General features: G+C 44.9%; 2 protein-coding genes across 3 annotated transcripts; both read left to right on the top strand.

Moving 5' to 3' along the window:
- The first annotated feature begins 232 nt into the window (after nucleotides 1–232).
- On the top strand, nucleotides 233–6,702 carry LOC311147904 (ATP synthase F(0) complex subunit B1, mitochondrial-like). The gene is made up of 7 exons (XM_084184740.1): nucleotides 233–374; nucleotides 2,707–2,743; nucleotides 2,932–3,074; nucleotides 3,724–3,887; nucleotides 4,635–4,760; nucleotides 5,825–6,004; nucleotides 6,453–6,702. The coding sequence occupies exons 1-7, from the start codon at nucleotides 347–349 to the stop codon at nucleotides 6,528–6,530; spliced, it is 756 nt and encodes a 251-aa protein (XP_084040866.1). The 5' UTR covers nucleotides 233–346; the 3' UTR covers nucleotides 6,531–6,702.
- Nucleotides 6,703–7,438: 736 nt separating this feature from the next.
- LOC311147903 (epidermal growth factor receptor kinase substrate 8-like protein 3) lies at nucleotides 7,439–24,948 on the top strand. 2 transcript variants are annotated; one of them, XM_084184738.1, is made up of 19 exons: nucleotides 7,439–7,526; nucleotides 12,514–12,578; nucleotides 12,913–12,983; nucleotides 15,089–15,153; nucleotides 15,581–15,739; nucleotides 16,486–16,635; nucleotides 17,201–17,292; nucleotides 17,400–17,497; nucleotides 17,938–18,077; nucleotides 18,798–18,918; nucleotides 19,168–19,238; nucleotides 19,573–19,647; nucleotides 19,952–20,097; nucleotides 21,921–22,086; nucleotides 22,587–22,615; nucleotides 22,815–22,911; nucleotides 23,906–24,108; nucleotides 24,335–24,467; nucleotides 24,649–24,948. In XM_084184738.1, exons 2-19 carry the CDS (start codon nucleotides 12,538–12,540, stop codon nucleotides 24,691–24,693), a joined length of 1,902 nt encoding a protein of 633 aa, XP_084040864.1. In that variant the 5' UTR covers nucleotides 7,439–7,526; nucleotides 12,514–12,537; the 3' UTR covers nucleotides 24,694–24,948. The 2 variants fall into 2 exon arrangements, with proteins under 2 accessions (XP_084040864.1, XP_084040865.1); XM_084184739.1 differs by lacking the exon at nucleotides 7,439–7,526 and adding an exon at nucleotides 9,043–9,106.
- The last annotated feature ends 3,024 nt before the right edge of the window (nucleotides 24,949–27,972 follow it).

Here is a 27,972-nt window from a genome sequence, read left to right as displayed (position 1 = left end):
TGGGGCAGTAAGGAAATTGAAGTGGGTCTAGGGTGATAGGTAAGGTAGAGGTGATATGATCCTTGACTAGTCTCTCAAAGCAACTATATTTAGGAGCTTTACTAATATCCCGTGCAGCAAAAAGTCAAATCTATGTTACTTGTCTGCCACCTAGTGAATAAAACATTGAATAACTGGAGAATTTGTATGACCCGGACATACAAGTCCCGTTTACGAAGGCATAGAATCTCGCGACGTTTGACAAGGGTTTCCCATTCCTCCGCCATTCTTGTGGCTCTTTGCAGTAGAAGGGCACGAAGAGAGCAGTGCCCAGTAAACCAAGGTCTTGGTACTTTGTCGTTCAACCATGCTGTCTAGGGTCGTTTTCGTTTCAGGTATGCAATGCCAGCCTTTTATACATACGATTGAGTTGAAATAGCAGTAGTAATGCCACGAAGTGTGGCTGACTTGAATGTGAATCTGAAGGGTAAAGTCAGGAGGAGAAGGCCGCCCTCACATTGAATGAGCAACATGCAACCCTAGCAAGGCTAACGACAGCTAGTAAATGTAACTATAAATGTAACTTGCAAAATGTTATTCATTTGTCCAATTTGGGTAGGTATTGCACAGGTTTTGAAATAGTTAGCTAAATGTCAAGGTAAGTCATTGTTTTTCGCGATATTAGTTAGATAACTAAAGTTAGCCTGGTTTGATTTCTGCCCTTGGCTAGCCAACATATCTGACCCGCTTGTTTACAACTGCACTAGGGTCAGACCGCATTTCTGTGTAGATTAAGTTACTCTGGAGCCTAAACGAGATATTGTTCAGAAAACATACCTCAATCCAGAGATGAGAAATGCGTTGCACTCTGAATTGTCCCATTATCCCAACTGTTACTCTGAGAAGATTAAACAACTGCTAGTTTAAGTAAAATGCAGTTTTCGTCCTCATGCTAGCTAGCAGTAGCCACAGCAGCCATTATGGATGCAAGTCGCGTTGAACAACAAAGGAGCTGATTGGCTGACACTTCCATTCCAAAATGGCTGCTGTGGCTTCTGCTACCTAGAATGAGGAGAAAAAGGACAGTTTTCAGAGCAAACTTGATATTTATTCTGAGCCATGTCTCCGCAGTGTCTTAATCTAAATGGGTCATTCTCATGAAACGGTCCAAAAAAACAAGTGTAATTTATGATTAAATTTCCTCTTGAATCACTGAGATTAGGATCTGTAATTATCAATTTCATAATTATTCTAGTTTCTTTATCAGATATGCATTTTCCAAAAATGCACATTACGTAACAGTTTTCGAAGTCCCAATTTAAAAAAAAAAAAAAAAAAAAACAATTAACATTGCTCCCCTAATGAAAAAGCCTGAGTTAAACAACACTGAACATAAAAATATTTCAAATGAAATTATACAATTATTATGAAATTAAATCAGACTTTTCCCCAATTTTAGTTCTTTAGCATTTTCGGTAATGGCGAAGGCCAAGTGGGGTAAAGGGGGTGTTTGAGAATAAGAACTTCATTCTGAAGGAATATAAGTGAATAAATTAACTTGCACTCATCTAAGGTGTACTCCTCTAGGTGATGCATCATGGGTGAATAAAACTTTATTTAAAAACTGATTGGAGTTTTTACAGGAACTTGAAGAAGTGTTACGTTAATGACATGTTCAGACACTGTTTGTACATAATAAATATTATAGTTTAATGTAAACTTCAACTAGTATACAATTTTTTCAGATTTATGGACAAACTAGACCAACATATTTTGTGTTTTATCCAAATAAGTTCGGTTTTTCTAAAGATCTTTTATATTTTTTATTAAATGACACAACATTTAATCCGGACGCATTTCGGTAATGAGAATTTGGCCTGGAAATATTTTAACATACTTTACCGGTAGACTGTGGGGTTGGTCCTTTTGGAGGTAGGAATGTGAGACTACATATCCACAGTAAAGTATAATAACAAACTTTTCAAAGCGCTGGTAGTGTGTTCAGATTTCTATCACCTGAAGCATGAGCAGGACAACGGCATGGACAACCGGTAAAGTACGTTAAAATATTTCAACTTTTGGGCTAGTAGAGGTCGTGCAACAAGCTAACTGTTTGCAAAGCTAACTGGCAGTTGGCAACACATCTTGCAAGTTCATGCATGATAATGGCCTCTTGAAGTTTGTATTTGTTAGGTAAGTATTTAGGTAACTAGCTAGCTAGTTATCCATGTAGCTGTCCAAGTAAAACTCAACTCCACGATGTACTTCAGGTTAACCGAGTTGAGCAGCAACAAGTGTGGGCAGACTGGAGCTCCAACAGTACATTCAATGAAGTTTGTATGTGCTGAAATCTGTAGTTTTTTTTTTTTAAATAAACGCTCCCGTCCGCCCACTCTCGTCGCCGCTCTATCATGTAACTAGCAAGCTAGAGACAATATTGAATTCTGGAAGCTTGCTAACTAGCTAGCATGGTAACGCTTGCAGATGCCATGGCTATTGCGCTTGACGGCTGACTAACGTTGGCTAGCTAAAGCTTGTCAGTGTGTACAGTTCACAAGCACATTCTCTTTGTTTGATTGATTGCATAAGTAAAAGTCCATATTCATCTCTACAATTATGTTCAAAATTGAGCAACAGAGCACTCTTTCAAGCAGCCACAGTCTCCACATGTTTAGTTTCATTGACACTTTCATGACGTTCAAAACATTTGTGCTTTTTTTCCTCCAGCTAATGCTGTAAAGAGCAGTGGTCCCCTCGGCGCTGGGTATGCATCTGTTGTCTTATTATGACTTCCAACCTTTAACTGAAGCAAACATTGGTATTTATTAAATATACATATAAACTGAAATAAGGGTGACAAAATTATAACGGTCACCTTGAACTCAACATTGAAGATCTACATGCCCATCCCTTCTGCAGTTCCTGTAATAAGTCGTCTGTCTGTCCTCCCAGGTTGGTCCAGCTGTCCCACCTCCACACGTCCCCCAGCAGCCAGGCCCCAGTCCCCGCTCTGCCAGACAAAGGAGGCAAGACACGCCATGGAATCATCCCAGAGGAACTCTTTCAGCTCCTGTACCCCAAGACTGGAGTCACAGGTCAGTAGAACTTCCCCAAACCTGGAGCATCGTTCAGCAACGTTCGGATAGAAATATGACATGTAGAACAGACATGACTCACTGATATGTAGACTAATAATTTCAGCTGTATTCATTACATTTCTATCTGCATGATCAACGATGTTTGCATATTGAATGTGGTCACTCCTCTCACCTTTCCTCATCTCCTCCTCTTCTCTCCTCCTCCCCTCATCTCCTCCTCCCCTCCTGCCCTCATCTCCTCCTCTTCTCTCCTCCTCCCCTCCTCTCCTCCTCTCCTCCTCCCCTCATCTCCTCCTCTCCTCCTCCCCTCATCTCCTCCTCTCCTCCTGCCCTCATCTCCTCCTGCCCTCATCTCCTCCTCCCCTCATCTCCTCCTCTCCTCCTGCCCTCATCTCCTCCTCCCCTCATCTCCTCTTCTCTCCTCCTCCCCTCATCATCTCCTCTTCTCTCCTCCTCTTCTCTCCTCCTCCCCTCATCTCCTCCTCTTCTCTCCTCTCCTCCTCTTCTCTCCTCCTTTCCTCCTCCCCTCATCTCCTCCTCTTCTCTCCTCCTTTCCTCCTCTCCTCATCTCCTCCTCTTCTCTCCTCCTTTCCTCCCATCTACTCTTCCCTTGACACTCACCTCACTCCTGTCCTGTTGTCTCCAGGCCCCTACATGCTGGGTGCTGGGCTACTCACATACATCCTCTCCAAGGAGATCTACATCATCAACCACGAGACCTTCGCTGCTGCCTGCATGGGTACCGTCATCATCTATGGTGTCAAGAAATTCGGCCCCGACGTTGCAGCTTTCGCTGACAAACTGAACGAGGTGGGGAATTTGTCCTCCTCAGTCTGTTTGGGTTATTTGATCATTCATTGCAGGAGTTGTTAGCATAAATGTATGTTGTAGTAGTGCTCTGGAGTGCTGAAAAGATGCACCATGTCAACACAGCCTCGTTTCTACTCAATTTTAAATTTAGGCTTTGAGCCCCCCCCCCCTTAATGCCAGCCAGTTCTGAGACATTTCATATGTTTGAGGAAATGGATCCATACTGCAAACGGTCCATACTGCAAACGGTCCACACGGTCCATACTGCAAACGGTCCACACTGCAAACGGTCCACACTGCAAACGGTCCATACTGCAAACGGTCCATACTGCAAACGGTCCATACTGCAAACGGTCCATACTGCAAACGGTCCACACTGCAAACGGTCCACACTGCAAGCGGTCCACACTGCAAACGGTCCACACTGCAAACGGTCCACACTGCAAACGGTCCACACTGCAAACGGTCCACACTGCAAACGGTCCACACTGCAAACGGTCCACACTGCAAACGGTCCACACTGCAAACGGTCCACACTGCAAACGGTCCACACTGCAAACGGTCCACACTGCAAGCGGTCCACACTGCAAGCGGTCCACACTGCAAGCGGTCCACACTGCAAGCGGTCCACACTGCAAACGGTCCACACTGCAAACGGTCCACACTGCAAACGGTCCCTCTGAGGCTCGTAGTCTCATAGCTGACCTATGACCCTGACCCTCTGATGTTGTCTGTGTGGTTTTGCAGGAGAAAGTTCAGAAGGCTCAGGAAGTGAAGGACCTGGCCATGAGCAGCTTGGCTCAGGCCATCCAGGATGAGAAGAAGGAACAGTGGAGGGCGGAGGGCCGACAGATGCTCTTCGACGCTAAGAGGGTGAGTGTGACTGACTGAGAGTAGAACACGGGTCTCCTTTATGCATTCAAGACCGTGTTAAATCTGAGCTAAAACCTAGGCTCGACCATACACACCCAAATTAGGTGGAATCAAGCCAACTAAAAAGCATTTGATAGAGACCTATTGAACATGGTCTTTAGTCTGTGTAACCACTCCTAGGGCTGGTTTAATTGAGCATAGACCTTGATTAAAAATCATTCTCAATGGAGAATATCTGTTGAAAGAGTGTTTTAGTTCAAGACTAAACTTTATCTGGGTCTGGGAAACCAGACTGTAATGTCTTGGTATGATTTTGGCATGAGATGGTGTACTAATGTCTTCTCCTGTCCTCCTGTCCTCTTCTCCTGTTGTCCTGTCCTCCTGTCCTCTTCTCCTGTTGTCCTGTCCTCTTCTCCTGTCCTCTTCTCCTGTTGTCCTCTTCTCCTGTTGTCCTGTCCTCTCCTCCTGTCCTGTCCTCTTCTCCTGTCCTCTTCTCCTGTTGTCCTGTCCTCCTGTCCTCTTCTCCTGTTGTCCTGTCCTCTCCTCCTGTCCTGTCCTCCTGTCCTCTCCTCCTGTCCTCTTCTCCTGTTGTCCTGTCCTCTTCTCCTGTCCTCTTCTCCTGTTGTCCTGTCCTCTCCTCCTGTCCTGTCCTCTTCTCCTGTCCTCTTCTCCTGTTGTCCTGTCCTCCTGTCCTCTTCTCCTGTTGTCCTGTCCTCTCCTCCTGTCCTCTCCTCCTGTCCTCTTCTCCTGTTGTCCTGTCCTCTTCTCCTGTCCTCTTCTCCTGTTGTCCTGTCCTCTCCTCCTGTCCTGTCCTCTTCTCCTGTCCTCTTCTCCTGTTGTCCTGTTGTCCTGTCCTCTTCTCCTGTTGTCCTGTTGTCCTGTCCTCTTCTCCTGTTGTCCTGTCCTCTCCTCCTGTCCTGTCCTCTTCTCCTGTTGTCCTGTCCTCTCCTCCTGTCCTGTCCTCTTCTCCTGTCCTCTCCTCCTGTCCTGTCCTCCTGTCCTCTTCTCCTTTCCTCTCCTCCCTCCTCATTCCCTCCTTTCCTCCCCCACCCCCCCCACCTCAGAACAACGTGGCCATGCTGCTGGAGACCAACCGCAGGGAGAGGGTCCACATGGTGACCAACGAGGTGAAGAAGAGGCTGGACTATCAGATCGCCCTGCAGAACCTCCACCGCCGCATGGAGCAGGAACACATGGTTAACTGGGTGGAGAAGAACGTTGTTACCAGCATCACCCCCCAGCAGGTGGGTTAGGGATGGGAGACCGATGGGGAACATTACATACTTGACTGGAGTGTGTAGTCAGTGTGTGTATAGTTGGTATATAGTCGTGTGTGTGTGTGTGTGTATGTAGTTGGTGTGTATGTAGGTGGAAGGTGTAACAGTATACAGGTGAGTCAGAAAAGAAAATCTCAGAGAGAAACAGTGTATAAAAAAATTTAATTAAACTCTCCACTAGAGGTAGTTACTGTACCCTGCCATGTTTCTGGTAGGTAGGTAGCTTGTTCTCAAAATGAACTTGGCAAATGTCAGCCGGCGTTTGCTGTATTGATGGGCAACAGAATTACAGCTCAACCCGCTGCAATTTGGTTTATTTTGACTTTTTAAAAAATGTATTCTTGTTTCAGTTGACCCTTGACCTTGCTAATGCCTTGCTGTCTGACTAACCGTGTTTGTTCGTTCTGTGTTTCAGGAGAAGGCGAGTATTGCCAAGTGCATCACAGACCTGAAGGTGTTGGCTAAAATCCAGCAGGCTAAGGCCACTGCATAACTCACTACTGTGCTGTCTACACCTTTGCCACTGAACCCCAACTCATTGATGCCCACTTTTCATTACAAATCAACTATTTCCTCTTAACGATATGGTCTCTGTCTCTGTCCATGTTATGAGTGTATATACACATCAACTGATCATAAAATAAAAGGTTCATTTTATTCACTAACCTTTATAGTTTGGCGTTATTAACCGTCTGATAGTGCTGTTACGATCCTCAACGTGCTGAAAACACTTTTGATTAATATTTGTTGGTAGTGTGGGTTCTGGTTCAAAGCAACAATCTGGGATTTTGTTTTTCAGCAAAATGGCCCCCACCACAAGTTCTGTTATACCAGGCCCAGTTTTGACAGATTCTAATGGTGTACTGTAGGTGATAACACACTGTTGGAAAATTGTGTAAGAGGTCTTAACGTTTCCTGTCTTGTGGGGCGCTAATAATGTCTTATCAACAGAACTGCCAGGCATTCCCAACCCTTTGGACTCATAACGGACAAAAAAAACAGAGATTTGTTGCTTTCCATCGAGCCGTAATGACCCTTATAGAAACTAAGGGCGGAGTCCCAAATTACACCCTATTCCCTATGGCTCCTGGTCATAAGTAGTGCGCTATACAGGGTGCTGTTTGGGACGCACATTAGCTGTGGGGCTGGCCATTCTCTGTCGCTGCTGGGACCTGTTCAGGAGTGTGTAACGTTAGCGATAGGAATGTGTTGGGACAGATACGACTGTATGTGTAGTACAAGGAGACGGGACACGGCTGTAGTTATGTTTTCTATCAACTGTCAAATGTTCACCTCACTGAATGCACTCTCGCAGGTGGACTTTGACCGTGGCGTTTCCAAGCAGGAAGTCAAGGATAATAATTGTCCATATTTTTTTTTAAACCTGCCGATTGTGTTGGATGCTGCTCCTCGAACATGTATGCCACTATTGGAATATAAGAGAATTGATCATGGAACAGTGAATTGAGGACACAGGCTACATTCACAGGTAATAATATTGGACTTCATCCAAGTGGATGCTTAAGAGACTATATAAAAATATGTACTGTACTGAAATGTCTGTGGTATAAAGATACAGAAATGTGGAAATACGGGAGGGACCAAGAAAGGACAATGATGAGCTTTGGAATAAAGTTATTGCAAGTTGGTGCATTCGGAAAGTATTCAGACCCCTTCCCTTTTTCCACATTTTGTTACATTACAGCCTTATTCTAAAATTGATTTTTTAAAATATTTTTCTCAATCTACACACAATACCCCATAATGACAAAGGGAAAACTGGTTTTTAGACATTTTAGCAAATGTATTACAAATTAAAACAAATCCCGTATTTACTTAAATATTCAGACCCTTTGCTATGAGACTCGAAATTGAGCTCAGGCGCATCCTGTTTCCATTGATCATCCTTGAGATGTTTCTACAACTTGATTTGAGTCCACCTGTGGTAAATTCTATTGATTAGACATGATTTGGAAGGCACACACCTGTCTATATAAGCTCCCACAGTTGACTGCATGTCAGAGCATAAACCAAGCCATGAGGTGGAAGGAGTTGTCTAGAGCTCCGAGACAGGATTGTGTCGAGGCACAGATCTGGGGAAGGGTACAAAAAAATGTCACACAGTGGCCTCCATCATTCTTAAATAGAAGAAGTTTGGAACCACCAAGACTCTTCCTAGAGCTGGCCCCCCGGCCAAACTGAGCAATCGGGAGAGAAGGGCCTTGGTCAGGGATGTGACCAAGAACCCGATAGTCACTTTGACAGAGCTCCAGAGTTCCTCTGTGGAGATGGGAGAACCTTCCAGAAGGACAACCATCTCTGCAGCACTCCACCAATCAGGCCTTTATGGTAGAGTGGCCAGACGGAAGCCACTCCTCAGTAAAAGGACATGACAGCACACTTGGAATTTGCCAAAAGGCACCTAAAGACTCTCAGACCATGAGAAACAAGATTCTATGGTCTGATGAAACCAAGATTGAACTCTTTGGCCTGAATGCCAAGCGTCAAAGATTGAACGGAGCAAAGTACAGAGAGATCCTTGATGAAAACCTTTTCCAGAGCGCTCAGGAGTTTTTTTTAATACATTAGAAAAAATGTCTAAACCTGTTTTTGCTTTGTCATTATGGGGTATTGTGTGTAGATTGGAATTATGGAAGAAAAAAACGATTTAATCAATTTTAGAATAAGGCTGTAACAATGTGGAAAAATTCAAGGGGTCTGGACACTTTCCGAATGCACTGTTTATTGCAGTCTGAATTTGTTTAGCTTCATAACAGAATCAACATTGCATTTATTACTGATATCTCCATTAGTAAATATTGATTTTGTGACCACATACTTTTTAGCCAGTAGGGAAATGGTTTTTATTGTCACCTGGAAGGTAGTAAATGTGTTATGAACTAGTTGATATATAACTGTGGTGGTACCTGGCAAGGTGAACTGGGACTAAGCCTACCTTTTAGATCAGTGTTACATACATCTCTTATTTTACTATACTGGCTAAGGACCCATTTTAAAGGAGGAAGACTGCTGTTCAACTGTCAGCTGCTGACTGAATAGAACACTGAGGTATGTCTGCTGCTGACTGAATAGAACACTGAGGTATGTCAGCTGCTGACTGAATAGAACACTGAGGTATGTCAGCTGCTGACTGAATAGAACACTGAGGTATGTCTGCTGCTGACTGAATAGAACACTGAGGTATGTATGCTGCTGACTGAATAGAACACTGAGGTATGTCAGCTGCTGACTGAATAGAACACTGAGGTATGTCAGCTGCTGACTGAATAGAACACTGAGGTATGTCAGCTGCTGACTGAATAGAACACTGAGGTATGTCAGCTGCTGACTGAATAGAACACTGAGGTATGTCTGCTGCTGACTGAATAGAACACTGAGGTATGTCAGCTGATGGCTGAATAGAACACTGAGGTATGTCAGCTGCTGACTGAATAGAACACTGAGGTATGTCAGCTGCTGACTGAATAGAACACTGAGGTATGTCTGCTGCTGACTGAATAGAACACTGAGGTATGTCTGCTGCTGACTGAATAGAACACTGAGGTATGTCAGCTGCTGACTGAATAGAACACTGAGGTATGTCAGCTGCTGACTGAATAGAACACTGAGGTATGTCAGCTGCTGACTGAATAGAACACTGAGGTATGTCAGCTGCTGACTGAATAGAACACTGAGGTATGTCAGCTGCTGACTGAATAGAACACTGAGGTATGTCAGCTGATGGCTGAATAGAACACTGAGGTATGTCAGCTGCTGACTGAATAGAACACTGAGGTATGTCTGCTGCTGACTGAATAGAACACCGAGGTATGTCAGCTGATGGCTGAATAGAACACTGAGGTATGTCTGCTGCTGACTGAATAGAACACTGAGGTATGTTAGCTGCTGACTGAATAGAACACTGAGGTATGTCAGCTGATGGCTGAATAGAACACTGAGGTATGTCAGCTGCTGACTGAATAGAACACTGAGGTATGTCAGCTGCTGACTGAATAGAACCCTGAGGTATGCCAGCTGATGGCTGAATAGAACACTGAGGTATGTCAGCTGCTGACTGAATAGAACACTGAGGTATGTCAGCTGCTGACTGAATAGAACACTGAGGTATGTCAGCTGCTGACTGAATAGAACACTGAGGTATGTCAGCTGCTGACTGAATAGAACATTGAGGTATGTCAGCTGCTGACTGAATAGAACACTGAGGTATGTCTGCTGCTGACTGAATAGAACACTGAGGTATGTCTGCTGCTGACTGAATAGAACACTGAGGTATGTCAGCTGCTGACTGAATAGAACACTGAGGTATGTCAGCTGCTGACTGAATAGAACACTGAGGTTTGTCTGCTGCTGACTGAATAGAACACTGAGGTATGTCAGCTGCTGACTGAATAGAACACTGAGGTATGTTTTGAGGTCTTGCCATGCCCTTTTTATAAGCCTTATCAGACTATTTGTATTGCCGTCGAAATGTTCCCTGTTCTGCGATGAGAATGATTAGACCTGAAATATTACTTTGATTTCTAGGCCAACTTTCATTGACAATCACTTCACATTTCAAGCATTAATTCATTCATGATTTGCTTTCTTGTCGACATGTTTCTCTGAACTATTTCACCTTAACCTTAACCATTCACCTGTTGTATGGGATATATACTGGTTTGTGAACAGAGGTGATAGCAAGTGTTTTATATTCTATATAAATTGCCAACCACTAGGAAAAAAATCCTTGGTAGTGATTAACCAGTGTCTGACTGATGCAAAGTTTGTGTAACTCAGCTTGTTCGTTCTTGGTTTCCTACACTACCAGTCAAAAGTTTGGACACACCTACTCATTCAAGGGTTTTTCTTTATTTTTACTATTTTCTACATTGTAGAATAATAGTGAAGACATCACAACTATGAAATAACACATATGGAATCATGTAGTAACCAAAAAAGAGTTAAACAAATCAAAATATGTTATATTTGAGATTCTTCAAATGGCCACCCTTTGCCTTGATGACAGCTTTGCACACTCTTGGCATTCTCTCAACCAGCTTCATGAGGTAGTCACCTGGAATGCATTTCAATTAACAGGTGTGCCTTCTTAAAAGTTAATTTGTGGAATTTCTTTCCTTCTTAATGCGTTTGAACCAATCAAGTGCTTTGATGGAACTGGCTCTCATGAGGACCGCCACAGGAATGGAAGACCCAGAGTTACCTCTGCTGCAGAGGATAAATTCATTAGAGTTACCAGCCTCAGAAATTGCAGCCCAAATAAATGCTTCACAGAGTTCAAGTAACAGACATCTCAACATCAACTGTTCAGAGGGGACTGTGTGAATCAGGCCTTCATGGTCGAATTGCTGCAAAAAAAACACGATTAAAGGACACCAATAAGAAGAAGAGACCTGCTTGGGCCCAGAAACACGAGCAATGGACATTAGACCGGGGGAAAATTGTCCTTTGGTCTGGAGTCCAGATTTGAGATTTTTGGTTCCAACCGCCGTGTCTTTATGAGATGCGGTGTGGGTGAACGGATGATCTCCGCATGTATAAATATATCACACGTAAAGCATGGAGGAGGTGTGGGGGTGCTTTGCTGGTGACACTGTGTGATATATTTAGAATTCAAGGCACACTTAACCAGCATGGCTACCACAGCATTCTGCAGCCATACGCCATCCCATCTGGTTTGGGCTTAGTGGGACTATCATTTGTTTTTCAACAGGACAATGACCCAACACACCTCCAGGCTGTGTAAGGGCTATTTTATCAAGAAGGAGAGTGATGGAGTGCTGCATCAGATGACCTGGCCTCCATAATCCCCCGACCTCAACCCAATTGAGATGGTTTGGGATGAGTCGGACAGCAGAGTGAAGGAAAAGCAGCCAACAAGTGCTCAGCATATGTGGGAACTCCTTCAAGACTGTTGGAAAAGCATTCCAGGTGAAGCTGGTTGAGAGAATGCCAAGCGTGTGCAAAGCTGTCATCAAGTCAAAGGGTGGCTATTTGAAGAATCTCAAACATAAAATATGTTTTGATTTGTTTAACACGTTTTTGGTTACTACATGATTCCATATGTTTTATTTCACAGTTTTGATGTCTTCACTATTATTCTACAATGTAGAAAATAGTAAAAATAAAGAAAAACCCTTGAATGAGTAGGTGTGTCCAAACTTTTGACTGGTACTGTAAGTCAACTGAATTGGCACATTTCCGGATTCATAATAACTGTCGGCTTGTAAGACTGATTACTCAGTCAGAACTAAAGGTGTGTGAGCTTCGATAGAACCGGAGTTGAACGATCATCCCCATTCCAAGTCATCGTTCTGTGATGCGTGGTAGTTCTATTTCTTTTATGGCTGGTTTCCTGTACATCTCTTTCCTGTCATGTGATCAAAGCAGGTCACAGGTCACACGCTGTTTTCGCAAGACCGGCTGATACACTACCATGACCTTTGCCCTTTTTGCAGGTTGGTGACGTCACGATTCAAAAAATGTTTGGGAACAACAGCGGGCTGTTTTCCTCTCAACCAAGGTACAGTGCACATCTGTGTTCTCGTTGTCTTGATTATTAAGTGGGTTGCTAAATCCGGTCAAGGAAAGACAGTAGCGATATGATCAGCCACCTTACATCATGGGTGTCCTCTGGAGACCGACTGTACTAACTACACACACCCGTTACTATATAAACGATACATCATATTGTGTGGCAATGCTAAAACTCCCTTAGAGTTAGTTGATCTGAACATTGCTAACATACTGCACTTCATAAGGTGCTTGTTGATCTAGTTGTCAGACGACATACAGTAATGTTGTATTGCCTGTAAGTACACAGCAGAGTTAGTAATGTGTGTGTGTGTGTGTTGTAGAGGGTTCCCTCAGGTGGATCCTCCCTCTCAGAGGTCCAGTTTGTCCAGGCCCAATGCCAGATCCATATACAGTGAGTTCAAAGTTCACCTCAATCATGCTTACCCAATGCGGGAATCATTTTGTGTATTGCCTCTTTTCCATGTTGTCTGTAGCTTGTGAGGTGTGGAAACACTGTTGCTTTTATATATTTTGTTTTGTTGCTTTTTGCGCTATTTCTCTGTCTGCGTGCTACGTGTTGCTTGTTCTATGTTGCTCTGTCTGCGTGCTACGTGTTGCTTGTTCTATGTTGCTCTGTCTGCGTGCTACGTGTTGCTTGTTCTATGTTGCTCTATCTGCATGCTACGTGTTGCTTGTTCTATGTTACTCTGTCTGCGTGCTACGTGTTGCTTGTTCTATGTTGCTCTGTCTGCGTGCTACGTGTTGCTTGTTCTATGTTGCTCTGTCTGCGTGCTACGTGTTGCTTGTTCTATGTTGCTCTGTCTGCGTGCTACGTGTTGCTTGTTCTATGTTGCTCTGTCTGCGTGCTACGTGTTTCTTGTTCTATGTTGCTCTGTCTGCGTGCTACGTGTTGCTTGTTCTATGTTGCTCTGTCTGCGTGCTACGTGTTGCTTGTTCTATGTTGCTCTGTCTGCATGCTACGTGTTGCTTGTTCTATGTTACTCTGTCTGCGTGCTACGTGTTGCTTGTTCTATGTTGCTCTGTCTGCGTGCTACGTGTTGCTTGTTCTATGTTGCTCTGTCTGCGTGCTACGTGTTGCTTGTTCTATGTTGCTCTGTCTGCGTGCTACGTGTTGCTTGTTCTATGCTGCTCTGTCTGCATGCTATGTGTTGCTTGTTCTATGTTGCTCTGTCTGCGTGCTACGTGTTGCTTGTTCTATGTTGCTCTGTCTGCGTGCTACGCGTTGCTTGTTCTATGTTTCTCTGTCTGCGTGCTACGTGTTGCTTGTTCTATGTTGCTCTGTCTGCGTGCTACGTGTTGCTTGTTCTATGTTTCTCTGTCTGCGTGCTACGTGTTGCTTGTACTATGTTGCTCTGTCTGCGTGCTACGTGTTGCTTGTTCTATGCTGCTCTGTCTGCATGCTACGTGTTGCTTGTTCTATGTTACTCTGTCTGCGTGCTACGTGTTGCTTGTTCTATGTTGCTCTGTCTGCGTGCTACGTGTTGCTTGTTCTATGTTGCTCTGTCTGCGTGCTACGTGTTGCTTGTTCTATGTTTCTCTGTCTGCGTGCTACGTGTTGCTTGTTCTATGTTGCTCTGTCTGCATGCTATGTGTTGCTTGTTCTATGTTGCTCTGTCTGCGTGCTATGTGTTGCTTGTTTATGTTGCTCTGTCTGCATGCTACATGTTGCTTGTTCTATGTTGCTCTGTCTGCGTGCTACGTGTTGCTTGTTCTATGTTGCTCTGTCTGGGTGCTACGTGTTGCTTGTTCTATGTTTCTCTGTCTGCGTGCTACGTGTTGCTTGTTCTATGTTGCTCTGTCTGCGTGCTGCGTGTTGCTTGTTCTGTTTCTCTGTCTGCGTGCTACGTGTTGCTTGTTCTATGTTGCTCTGTCTGAGTGCTACGTGTTGCTTGTTCTATGTTTCTCTGTCTGAGTGCTACGTGTTGCTTGTTCTATGTTTCTCTGTCTGTGTGCTACGTGTTGCTTGTTCTATGTTTCTCTGTCTGCGTGCTACGTGTTGCTTGTTCTATGTTGCTCTGTCTGAGTACTACGTGTTGCTTGTTCTATGTTTCTCTGTCTGCGTGCTACGTGTTGCTTGTTCTATGTTTCTCTGTCTGCGTGCTACGTGTTGCTTGTTCTATGTTGCTCTGTCTGCGTGCTACGTGTTGCTTGTTATATGTTACTCTGTCTGCGTGCTACGTGTTGCTTGTTCTATGTTGCTCTGTCTGCGTGCTACGTGTTGCTTGTTCTATGATGCTCTGTCTGCATAAAAATAAACTCAAACTCAAATTTTGGTAAGCACTAAGCCTATTTGTTTAATTCAATCTTTCAGTAAGCACTAGGCGTAATAGTTCAATTCAATCTGTCAGTAAGCACTAGGCGTAATGGTTCAATTCAATTTAACAGTAAGCACTAGGCGTAATGGTTCAATTCAATCTGTCAGTAAGCACTAGGCGTAATGGTTCAATTCAATCTGTCAGTAAGCACTAGGCGTAATGGTTCAATTCAATCTTTCAGTGCAAAGGAAGGAGTATTCTGAAACAATCAACAAACAACCAGATAGCTTCCAGTACAGAGTGGAGGTAAGGTCAATTCTGAACATTCAGATTGAAATGTATTGTGTGGCTCTCTTATGATGTCCGTCATGTAGAACAGGAGTCATGTCTCCCTTTAACTCTGCTTAACAGCACCTGTTCACATTCTATTCTAGCACCTGTTCACATTCTATTCTAGCACCTGTTTACATTCTATTCTAGCACCTGTTTACATTCTATTCTAGCACCTGTTTACATTCTATTCTAGCACCTGTTTACATTCTATTCTAGCACCTGTTTACATTCTATTCTAGCACCTGTTTACATTCTATTCTAGCACCTGTTCACATTCTATTCTAGCACCTGTTCACATTCTATTCTAGCACCTGTTTACATTCTATTCTAGCACCTGTTTACATTCTATTCTAGCACCTGTTTACATTCTATTCTAGCACCTGTTTACATTCTATTCTAGCACCTGTTTACGTGTGACTTGGACGGCCAGGAGGTGCGTAGCCTGGATGACTGTGTGGCCAGGCTGCAGAGACTGCAGGCTAAGGGCCGGGTCTGGGGACAGGAGATGATCCTGGAGGTCCAGGGAGGATACCTGCAGCTCAACGACATCGAGACCAAGGTTGTCAACTGTCTCTAGACGATGTACAATGTATCAAAATGTATCTATTGTTTGTATATGGAGACCCAAGGTACTGTCTCTGTAATAGATGTGTTGTCAGTAACAGACACGACAGTCTGTTGTACGCCTGTGTCTGTATTGTTCCTGTCTGTGTCGAATGCTGGTGACAAACAACATTTATACTGTGGAGATCAAAGTTCAGTTCAGTTATTCTTATGTGTGGTACAGAGGCGGGCGGGTGGGTGGGTTTGGAATACCATAATGATGCAAATTAGAAATACAGTGGTATTGGGTATTGTATAACTTGTATTAGCTTGACTTCATCTGTGTCCAGGCAATCTTATGAAGTCACGCTGTGTCTCTTTTGCCACGTTCACAAGTCGGAACTAGGAAACTCTGATGTTGCCGACTTGTTAACGAACTGGTTGGAGTTATACACATGCCGTGTTCAACCAGTTAGCAAGTCGGAAATGTCAGAGTTCCGACTAGCACGTGAACGCGGCATGAGTTCTCTCTACAGGCAGAGCTGGAGTATGTGCCTTTGGGAAGTGTAGTTCAGACCAAGGCCGTGTTGGACACCTGTGCCTACAACTCCCTGCTCACCTTCTCCCTACCCCTCTGTTCTCTCTACAGACAGAGCTGGAGTCTGTGCCTCTGGGAAGTGTAGTTCAGACCAAGGCCGTGTTGGACACCTGTGCCTACAACTCCCTGCTCACCTTCTCCCTACCCCTCTGTTCTCTCTACAGACAGAGCTGGAGTCTGTGCCTCTGGGAAGTGTAGTTCAGACTAAGGCTGTGTTGGACACCTGTGCCTACAACTCCCTGCTCACCGTTATGGTCCAGGAACGCAACAGACGCATCGCTCAAGTCTTCATGTTTCAGTGTGAGGAGGTCAGGGTGAGTGAGACAGATTTCACCACCCTAACATCACTGTACATGGACAAGTTACACATTTCACCATAACCTCAGCTAATACCGACAAGTTAAACAGATGCCTTTTCTTTCAGGTAGAGATGTGAAGTGTGTTTCACCCCACTGTCTGACTCTGGGGAAACATCAGTGAACGATTGGATAATAGTATTTCTTAACCTTTTGGTAGGAGAATATCTTGGATAGTCATAGCTGGAATTAGGAAAAAGTAACTCGGAATTCACCACTGTGAAAGTAGCAGGAATCCAGCTCATAGTACCCTTTATGTATTTATTAATGTCAAAACGATTTCACATTGGGAACTGTGCTCCCATGAGTTCCTCCTCAACCCATATTCCAGCCCTGGGTGTAGGGATGTAGTGTATGAGGTATCCTGAGCCAGATTGGTTCTGTTTGTTCCTCTGAGCAGAACCCATCAGAGACCTGGACAGGGCTGTCCAACACAATGCTAACACTCCACCTGGTGTCACCTAGCAGTGTCTTAATGAGACTAACCTGTATAAATAGGAGATTGTTCTGTCTGTTCTTCTAGGCAGAGCACATCAGAGAAGACCTGGACAAGGCTGTTCAACACAACGCCAACGCTCCTCCTCCTGAACCTCGCAGAGAACCAAGCAGACACCAGTACGACATCAGAACACGCACACGCACACACACGCACACGCACACACGCACACACGCACGCACGCACACACACACACACACACCTCCTGAACCTCTCTCTTTTTCAGGAGTAATCCTCCTCCTCCCATGATGTTGCAGGAGAGGACCCCCCCTCCCCCTGACCGTCCCGCACTGCTGTACAACGACAGGAACAGCAGGGAGAATGGTCAGTCTTTAGCTCTGTCTTGAAAGTGTACAAGGCGTCAAATATTTGATTCCTCCTGTCCTTGATTCCTCCTGTCCTTGATTCCTCCTGTCCTTGATTCCTCCTGTCCTTGATTCCTCCTGTCCTTGATTCCTCCTGTCCTTGATTTCTCCTGTCCTTGATTCCTCCTGTCCTTGATTCCTCCTGTCCTTGATTTCTCCTGTCCTTGATTTCTCCTGTCCTTGATTCCTCCTGTCCTTGATTTCTCCTGTCCTTGATTCCTCAATTCCTTGACTCCCTTTCATAGTGCATTAAAGGAGAGGTGCCAAGGTCCCTCCCTTCGAACCTTCTCCTCCAATGAGTTTTGAGAATGGCTGCAAGGAATTTCCTTTATGCTTTTCTGCAAAAATTGAGTTGAATGCCTAAGGTTGAGATCTGTCTTCATCCGTGTGTGTTTCCAGAGAGCTTCCCTCTGCCTCCAGTCTTCAGCCCACCACAGCAGCCACTGTACGGTCAGGAGATGTACGGAGGGTCACAGCAGTACGGAGCTAGAGACCAAGAGCCCCCCCACCCTCAATACACTGACACACAGAGGAGTGTGGTCAGTACTGTGTCTGTTACCTAACACAACACCCTAACCATAACCCCTTACCCCCAACCCCAGCCTAACCCCCAACCCCAGCCTCACCCCCAACCTCAGCCCCACACCTGGCCCCAGCCTCACCCCCAACCCCAGCCTAACCCCCAACCCCAGCCTCACCCCCAACCTCAGCCCCACACCTGGCCCCAGCCTCACCCCCCAGACCCAGCATCACCCCCAGATCCAGCCTCACCCTTCACCCCCAGCCTCACCCCCCAACCCCACACCTGTCCCCAGCCTCACCCCCAGACCCAGCCTCACCCCCAGATCCAGCTTCATCCTCACCCCCAGCCTCACCCCCAACCCCAGCCTCACCCCCAGACCCAGCCTCACCCCCAACCCCAGCTTCATCCTCACCCCCAGCCTCACCCCCAACCCCAGCCTCACCCCCAACCCCAGCCCCTAGCCTGTTACACCAGATTTTAAGTGCATTGTTCCGTCTGGTTTAACCAGGCTATCTGTTCCCCAACGCAACATACAGCAGTTGTATTTCAGACAATATCCCCCAATTTTGTAGCCTGGAATCTGTAGTGGATATTGCTCCATTTCACTGTCAGTGAAGTGAAGGAAATATTCTGTTTGGATTCCCGGCTACCCATTTTAGGGTACATTTAAAAGTGTGTTTCTCAGTCATTCGATGTGCTTTAGAATAGCTCCTTCTTCCATTATTTGTCTGTGTAGGACATTTTAAACCATGTGCTGAATGACTTGGAGTTGTTCATTGAGAAAGTATCAGCTGCCGTTCCTAATGAAGACAAGAACAAGGACAAGAAGAAGAAGAAGAAAAGCTCAAAGCAAAACGGTGATTTCAGTCAAATTATCTCCAATCAGTGTGGGAAACACTGGTCCCAGATATGTTTGTGCTCTTGCCAACTCCATTACGCTAAATGTCAAGCCAAACATGACAGTGAGTTACAAGGAGTTAGCACAAACATACTGGCACTCAGGCCAGGAAACACTAGGGTAAAGGACTGATGCTCTGCAGAAATATTTATAACTGATTTGGGTTTCTTTCTATACTGGAAAATAATAATTTGACTCTTTTCTCTAGCTGTCAACTTGCCACATTGGGAGGAGTTTGTCGCCTGTCTTCAGAAAATCAAGTATGGATTCAACCTACTGGTATGTTTCCCTCCTATAAGAAATCAGAAGATGGCAGATGTTGACTTGAACTAAGTGTTGACTTAATTCACCTCAGGTTTTCTATAATTGCATATAATTAATCAGAAATGAATGGTATTTTCATATTACCTGAAAATACAGTATGCTGTTGAATTACTCTGTACAACTCAGGGGTTTAGTTTCCTGGGGTGAGTTTGGGAAACCCTGCTTTATAGTACCGATTGCAACACAGCCCATTATCGCTGAACTTATCTTTCTGTGTTAATCGGAATGTGTGCCTCATTGGTTCTTGTGCTGGGTAAGCTCTGTCGTCATCGGTCCTTTTCTGTTACAGGGGAAACTGAATGGAGAGATCCAGAACCCTAGCGCTGCTGACTTTGTCCACATTCTCTTCTCCAATCTGGGCATGGTGAGCGTCTTGTCTTGTTTTGGTAAAAAGCTGAGGGATGGGCCTGGAGAAATGTAACCACTCTCAGATTAATAGACATTTGAATAATAGACAGTTGAACTAAGGTAATGACGCATTTATAAGTTATATTCTTTAAGAATCAATGGGTATATATTATTAATTTATAAGATCCAAAAATGGATGTAGGATATCAAAAAATGAATGTAGGATTCTAGCTTCAATATATGTCCGGTAAACCTGTCCCACAGCGTTTAGATATTTGGATGACCCCATTCCCTCTCTCCTGTCATTGTCTCTATTCCAGTTAATGTCCCACTACCCCCCCGACCTGCCCCCCTCTGTCCTGACCCCCCTGCTGACAGAGCCAGCCCTCATCCTGCTCAGCCTGGTGGTCACCCCAGAGGAGGACAAGCAATGGAGGGCCCTGGGGGACGCCTGGAACATCCCCAGGTAAAAGACCCTTAGTACCCCATAACCACTTCCTGAGTTCCCCTCCCTATTCCCCCCTCCTAACTCCCACAACCAGCTCTGGTAGACAGCTGGAACATACCCAGGATTCCCTTTAACAACCCCTCTGTTTTCCTAAGTGGGCTCTATTCCATCCCTAAGTATCACCTATCCCTTTCCTTAGTACCTCGACACAAACAAACAAACTAACGCCCCGTGTAGCTCAGTTGGTAGAGCATGGCGCTTGCAACGCCAGGGTTGTTGGTTCGATTCCCACGGGGGGCCAGTATGAAAAAATAAAATAATGTATGCACTCACTAACCGTAAGTCGCTCTGGATAAGAGCGTCTGCTAAATGACTAAAATGTAAATGTAACTAGGTACCACTATCCCTTTCCTTAGTACCCCTAACCTCTAACTAACTGGACCAGCTGTGAAGGGTCCTGGGTAACAGCTGGAACATACCCAGGTATGGCTGCCCTTGGACACCCCTTCATATTAGTGGATTCGGCTATTTCAGCCACACCTGTTGCTGACAGGTGTATAGAATCAAGCACACAGCCATGCAATCTCCATAGACAAACATTGGCAGTAGAATGGCCTTACTGAAGAGCTCAGTGACTTTCAATGTGGCACCGTCATAGGATGCCACCTTTCCAACAAGTAAAATTTCTGCCCTGCTAGAGCTGCCCCGGTCAACTGTAAGTGCTGTGAAGTGGAAACATCTAGGAGCAACAACAGCTCAACCGCGAAGTGGTAGGCCACACAAGCTCACAGAACGGGACCGCCGAGTGCTGAAGCGCGTAGCGCGTAAAAGTCGTCTGTCCTCGGTTGAAACATTCCCAACTGCCTCTGGAAGCAACGTCAGCACAATAACTGTTCATCGGGAGCTTCATGAAATGGGTTTCCATGGCCGAGCAGCCACACACAAGCCTAAGATCACCATATGCAATGCCAAGCATCGGCTAGAGTGGTGTAAAGCTCGCCGCCATTGGACTCTGGAGCAGTGGAAATGCTTTCCCTGGAGTGATGAATTACACTTCACCATCTGGCAGTCCGACGGACGAATCTGGGTTTGGCGGATGCCAGGAGAACGCTACCTGCTCAAATACATAGTGCCAACTGTAAGTTCGGTGGAGGAGGAATAATGGTCTGGGGCTGTTTTTCATGGTTCGGGCTAGGCCCCTTAGTTCCAGTGAAGGGAAATCTTAACGCTATGGCATACAATGACATTCTAGACGATTCTGAGCTTCCAACTTTGTGGCAACAGTTTGGGGAAGGCCCTTTCCTGTTTCAGCATAACAATGCCCCCGTGCACAAAGCGAGGTCCATACAGAAATGGTTTGTCGAGTTCGGTGTGGAAGAACTTGACTGGCCTGCACAGAACCCTGACCTCAACCCCATCAAACACCTTTGGGATGAATTGGAACTCCGACTGCGAGCCAGGCCTAATCGCCCAACATCAGTGCCCGACCTCACTGATGCTCTTGTGGCTGAATGGAAGCAAGTCCCCGCAGCAATGTTCCAACATCTAGTGGAAATCCTTCCCAGAAGAGTGGAGGCTGTTATAGCAGCAAAGGGGGGACCAACTCCATATTAATGCCCATGATTTTGGAACGAGATGTTCGATGAGCAGGTGTCCACATACTTTTGGTCATGTACTGTATGTGGGTTGGTTTACTTGTTAGGTACTGTATATAACCAGACCTGGGTTTAATTAGTATCCACTTTCTATCAGACCTGGGTTGAAATAGTATTTGATTGAACCTGCCTGTTTTGCAACTAGCCAGCGAGGTGTTCATTGGTTTCCTATGTTTGTTGTACCAGGTCTAACTGGCCAGACAGTCACATGCTACCGCCCTACAACCCAGAGTTCTATGATGGTTGGCTCCCACCCAAGCCTGTCCCACCGGCAGCCAATCAGGGCCTGAGGAGTAGCAACAGCCAGCACATCCCCCCCAGAGAGGAAATGATGCAACAGATGCCTGATGAGGTAACAGAAATCATGACATCAAACAACAAAATCTAATAAAATGCCATATGGATTTCAATTATTTGTTAAAGCAGTGAAGGTCTCGAATCCTAATTTGAGATACAGTATTTGCATTTAACTCAGATTTTTGCACCAAGTTATGTAAATTTATATAAAATTAGGATTCAGCCATAAGAAGCAATGTTATATATCATTATCTCATGGTAATCCCTCTGTCCTGTGTCCTCTGTCCTGTGTCCTCTGTCCTGTGTTCTCTGTCTTGTGTCCTCTGTCCTCTGTTCTCTGTCCTCTGTCCTCTGTCCTCTGTCCTCTGTTCTCTATCCTCTGTCCTCTGTTCTCTGTCCTCTGTTCTCTGTCCTCTGTTCTCTGTCCTCTGTCCTGTGTTCTCTGTCCTTGTCCTCTGTTCTCTGTCATCTGTCCTGTGTTCTCTGTCATGTGTCCTCTGTCCTCCATCTTATTACATTATGTTTCTCATTGCTTTATTGTCATGACTGTCACAGCCCATGATGAATTCTCCACCACCTTCACGGTAAGCTACATCATCAACCAAAGCAGCTATACTGTTTTGATGACGATATCCTCAGTAATTCAATAGTGGGTAAAAGGATTGTATTCCTTTTTGTCATTGGCCCTTTGCTTTGCTATTACGTTGTCATGCAACGCTATTAAGTTCCTATAACATTGCTATTACAATGCCGTTACATTATGTTTCTCTGTCTCCTCTGCAGCCCCAGTGAGCTGGCCCCAGATAGGATGTGTGTGATCTATGACTTTATGGCCAGGAACCCCCAGGAGCTGAGCATTTTGAAGGGAGAGGTGGTCCAGGTGTGTTAGGGTTGGGGTTGGGGTTGAACCACCAGGTGGGTGTCCTGACTGAACATTATGGAGGGAGAGGTGATCCAGGTGGTGTGTCTGAATGAACATTATGGAGGGAGAGGTGATCCAGGTGGTGTGTCTGAATGAACATTATGGAGGGAGAGATGATCCAGGTGGTGTGTCTGAATGAACATTATGGAGGGAGAGGTGATCCAGGTGGTGTGTCTGAATGAACATTATGGAGGGAGAGGTGATCCAGGTGGGTGTCTGAATGAACATTATGGAGGGAGAGGTGATCCAGGTGGGTGTCCGACTGAACATTATGGAGGGAGAGGTGATCCAGGTGGGTGTCTGAATGAACATTATGGAGGGAGAGGTGATCCAGGTGGTGTGTCTGAATGAACATTATGGAGGGAGAGGTGATCCAGGTGGTGTGTCTGAATGAACATTATGGAGGGAGAGGTGATCCAGGTGGTGTGTCTGAATGAACATTATGGAGGGAGAGGTGATCCAGGTGGTGTGTCTGAATGAACATTATGGAGGGAGAGGTGATCCAGGTGGGTGTCCGACTGAACATTATGGAGGGAGAGGTGATCCAGGTGGTGTGTCTGAATGAACATTATGGAGGGAGAGGTGATCCAGGTGGTGTGTCTGAATGAACATTATGGAGGGAGAGGTGATCCAGGTGGTGTGTCTGAATGAACATTATGGAGGGAGAGGTGATCCAGGTGGGTGTCTGAATGAACATTATGGAGGGAGAGGTGATCCAGGTGGGTGTCTGATTAAGCCCATGGCTCCTTTAAGGAACACAGGCCATTGACAAATGTCTTCCATCTCACTGTTGAATATGGATTTAAAAAATAATAGCAGTGAATGTCAACCAAACCAGAATCAAAACAACAAAATAGATATAAATGGTTAGGAAAATATATCTGTGAAAATAAACGTATTGTTGATCTAAAGAAGTGATTTTAAGTTGTTAATTGCATTTGTGTGTTTCTAGGTCGTTGACAAGTCGGGGCAGTGGTGGAGGGTCCGTAATGAACGTGGTGAGGAGGGTCATGTTGCTAAGAACGTTCTAGAACCTCTGGATGGAGGGGAACCCTGGGGTGAGGGCCAGAAGATGCGCTCCCCTCCACCCCTCAACATGCAGTCCAGACCTGCAGACGTGAAAGCCTGGCTGGAGTACAAGGCCTTCTCCAAAATGTAAGACATTACATGGACAACAAACTATTATCTTTCCTCCTTGGGGGCTCTGCTTACCAGCACTGTAAAACGGACTCAGGGACCGGTCAGCAACATGTCACGGACCACCGCAGGTCCACAGACACCTCAGGTCCACAGACCGGAGGTTGGGAAACATTGTGCTAAATAAACTTTTTGCTGTGTTGTGGTGTTTTATATGCTTATGAAGGCTTTATGTTGTCATTAGAACGGTTCATAGCCTGAGCGTGCTGAATGGAGCCCTGCTTCTGGGGATGACCAGAGATGATATGAAGATGGTGTGTCCAGAGGAGGGAGGAAGAGTCTTCTTCCAGCTGCAGGCCATCAAGTCCTCCATAGCTGTGAGTGACAGTAGCATTCATGCACACGCACGCACACAACTCAGATCAAGCAACCTGAAGTTATAGCTATCTGCTAAGAGTTTGGGTGCATTTCTACCACTGACAAATTCAAGCTGAATGAAATGCATTGTCTGTGGAATAGAGATAAACCACCAGGCTTCTTTTCTCTCATTGTCTGCAGCTTGCCAGTGAGTCCAATGGATACGGCCCTTACAACGGTCGTTAGACTGACCTGTCACCAATAACAACCAAGAGCCTACCGGAGGAGAAGAATAACTCAACTATTTAACTTTCATTTAATCATATTTTTTTTTGTCCATTCATAGACAGGTTGGTTGTTTAGCAACAAAACTGATGCGTGCATAACTATGGGTCAAAACAGACGGGATTGGTTTTGACTGTTGACAACATGTCAACTATATTTTGTCTCCAAATGTTTATTGAAAACGTTAATAAATATATCTTTGAACTTCCAAGATCATTTCAGACATCTGAGCATCCCCTTTCTTTTACCAGATAGTCACCAGATAGTCACCATGTGAGACACCAGATAGTCACCAGATAGTCTCCATGTGAGACACCAGATAGTCACTAGATAGTCACCAGATAGTCTCCATGTGAGACACCAGATAGTCACCAGATAGTCACCAGATAGTCATCATGTGAGACACCAGATAGTCACCAGATAGTCACCATGTGAGTCACCAGATAGTCACCATGTGAGTCACCAGATAGTCACCAGATAGTCATCATGTGAGTCACCAGATAGTCACCAGATATCATCATGTGAGACACCAGATAGTCACCATGTGAGTCACCAGATAGTCACCATGTGAGTCACCAGATAGTCACCATGTGAGTCACCAGATAGTCACCATGTGAGTCACCAGATAGTCACCAGATAGTCACCATGTGAGACACCAGATAGTCACTAGATAGTCATCATGTGAGACACCAGATAGTCACCATGTGAGTCACCAGATAGTCACCATGTGAGTCACCAGATAGTCACCATGTGAGTCACCAGATAGTCACCAGATAGTCACCATGTGAGTCACCATATGAGACACCAGATAGTCACCATGTGAGTCACCAGATAGTCACCATGTGAGTCACCAGATAGTCACCATGTGAGACACCAGATAGTCACTAGATAGTCATTATGTGAGACACCAGATAGTCACCATATGAGACACCAGATAGTCACCATGTGAGTCACCAGATAGTCACCATGTGAGTCACCAGATAGTCACCATGTGAGTCACCAGATAGTCACCAGATAGTCATCGTGTGAGTCACCAGATAGTCACCATGTGAGTCACCAGATAGTCACCATGTGAGTCACCAGATAGTCATCATGTGAGACACCAGATAGTCACCATGTGAGTCACCAGATAGTCACCATGTGAGTCACCAGATAGTCACCATGTGAGTCACCAGATAGTCACCATGTGAGTCACCAGATAGTCACCAGATAGTCACCATGTGAGACACCAGATAGTCACTAGATAGTCATCATGTGAGACACCAGATAGTCACCATGTGAGTCACCAGATAGTCACCATGTGAGTCACCAGATAGTCACCATGTGAGTCACCAGATAGTCACCAGATAGTCACCATGTGAGTCACCAGATAGTCACCAGATAGTCACCAGATAGTCACCATGTGAGTCACCAGATAGTCACCAGATAGTCACCAGATAGTCACCATGTGAGTCACCAGATAGTCACCAGATAGTCACCATGTGAGTCACCAGATAGTCACCAGATAGTCACCATGTGAGTCACCATATGAGACACCAGATAGTCACCATGTGAGACACCAGATAGTCACCATGTGAGTCAACAGATAGTCACCATGTGAGACACCAGATAGTCACTAGATAGTCATCATGTGAGACACCAGATAGTCACCATGTGAGTCACCAGATAGTCACCATGTGAGTCACCAGATAGTCACCATGTGAGACACCAGATAGTCACCATGTGAGTCACCGTGTGACCCCCCCCCTCAAACCACCATGTTTCTATAAAGGAACAGCGAAGGATGTTGTATGCTGTGCACTGCACATGGCTGACTGAGCTATCCCTACCTGGATCAGTGTAGACTTCCCTCTGGTCCAACATGGAGAGGGGTCTTTCAGAATAGACTTCCCACTGGTCCAACATGGAGAGGGGTCTTTCAGAATAGACTTCCCACTGGTCCAACTTGGAGAGGGGTCTTTCAGAATAGACTTCCCACTGGGCACAGACGTCAGTTCAACGTCTATTTTGGATGTACATTTAGTTGAGTTGTTAATTAATGTGAATTCAACATGAAATCAACAAAAAAATGTCACTATTACATTGGATTTAGGTTAAAAGCTGGGTGAAAAAAGGTATGAAATTCCCTTACGTTGATTAAAAGTCATCACGTTGAATTTTGTTGTTGAAATGACGTGGAAACAACGTTGATTCAACCAGTTTTTGCCCAGAGGGTTGTGCTGAACTGTTTCTCTCTCTCGCTCTCTAATTCAAATTCAAATAGCTTTATTGGCATGGAAAGTGTTACCACATACAACGCCAAAGCAAACATATAGACACATATCAAATCAACGATGACGCAGATAGACAATACTAGGAAAAATAATAATACTCAATGAGTAGTGACAATTAACAGAACACTACAGTAAGAAATTCATGTGGACAATACTGAAATAGTGAGAAAGACACAGGTAGCAATGTTATTGTTCTGGTTGGTCGTTCCACTGGCTGTCCCTACGGGTGTGGCAGGAAGCTACATACTGTATCTCTCGCTCTCTCTCAATTCACATTTACAATATTAACATAATTAAAATAATAATAATCAATTTGTCAACGGGACAATCTCTCTCTCTCTCTCTCTCTCTCTGAGGGATTTAGTACGGTAATGATAGATGCAGTGGACAGAAAGGTCTGAGGTTAAAGGTTAGAGGTTAGCTTCCCTGTTTAGTTAAATTCACGTGGAAAAGTCTGGACGGATTTCCCTTAAAACTGTCCTGAACAATTTACATGATGTTGGAAAGTTCAAACAAAACCTTGACGTTGTGGTTCCTTGTCTATCTACTAGACCTTATTAACAGAGATCTCTTTCTGTCTCTCAGTCTTCTCCCTCTCTAAAATGACTAAACCCATTGAACTGTCTGCAATGCATTTTCTCTCTTTCCTGTGCCTTGCCCTTGTCTGGGCACACACCTTATCTGTACTGATTGTCATAAATACCAGTTGAACTCTGTGACAGCTCGACTAGGCCTACATAGTATCTGAGCTCCATTCTGTGTGAAAATGATGACCCAACAAATGACTTACGTGTGACGGAAAGGCCCAGTGCAGTCAAAAAAACGTGATTTTCCTGTGTTTTATATATATTTCCACACTTGGAAATAATACTGTGAAAATGATGATAATGCTCTTTTTAGTTTAAGAGCTGTTTGTAAAGGACTGCCTGAAATTTCAGCCTGTTTTGGTGGGAGGGAGTTTTGTCCT

This window comes from Coregonus lavaretus, assembly GCF_964263955.1.
Source record: "Coregonus lavaretus genome assembly, chromosome: 20".
NCBI classification, from domain to species: domain Eukaryota; kingdom Metazoa; phylum Chordata; class Actinopteri; order Salmoniformes; family Salmonidae; genus Coregonus; species Coregonus lavaretus.
This window is presented reverse-complemented; position numbering and strand designations above follow the sequence as displayed.

Bases quoted from the DNA above. Each gene is read 5' to 3' on its own strand.
- LOC311147903 (XM_084184738.1), top strand. From the start codon at position 12,538: ATGTTTGGGAACAACAGCGGGCTGTTTTCCTCTCAACCAAG. The intron at 16,636-17,200 runs GTGAGTGAGACA...CTGTTCTTCTAG, and splicing joins TTCAGTGTGAGGAGGTCAGG to GCAGAGCACATCAGAGAAGA. The intron at 24,468-24,648 runs GTGAGTGACAGT...CATTGTCTGCAG, and splicing joins CCATCAAGTCCTCCATAGCT to CTTGCCAGTGAGTCCAATGG.
- LOC311147904 (XM_084184740.1), top strand. From the start codon at position 347: ATGCTGTCTAGGGTCGTTTTCGTTTCAG. The intron at 2,744-2,931 runs GTATGCATCTGT...CTGTCCTCCCAG, and splicing joins AGTGGTCCCCTCGGCGCTGG to GTTGGTCCAGCTGTCCCACC. The intron at 3,075-3,723 runs GTCAGTAGAACT...TGTTGTCTCCAG, and splicing joins CCCCAAGACTGGAGTCACAG to GCCCCTACATGCTGGGTGCT.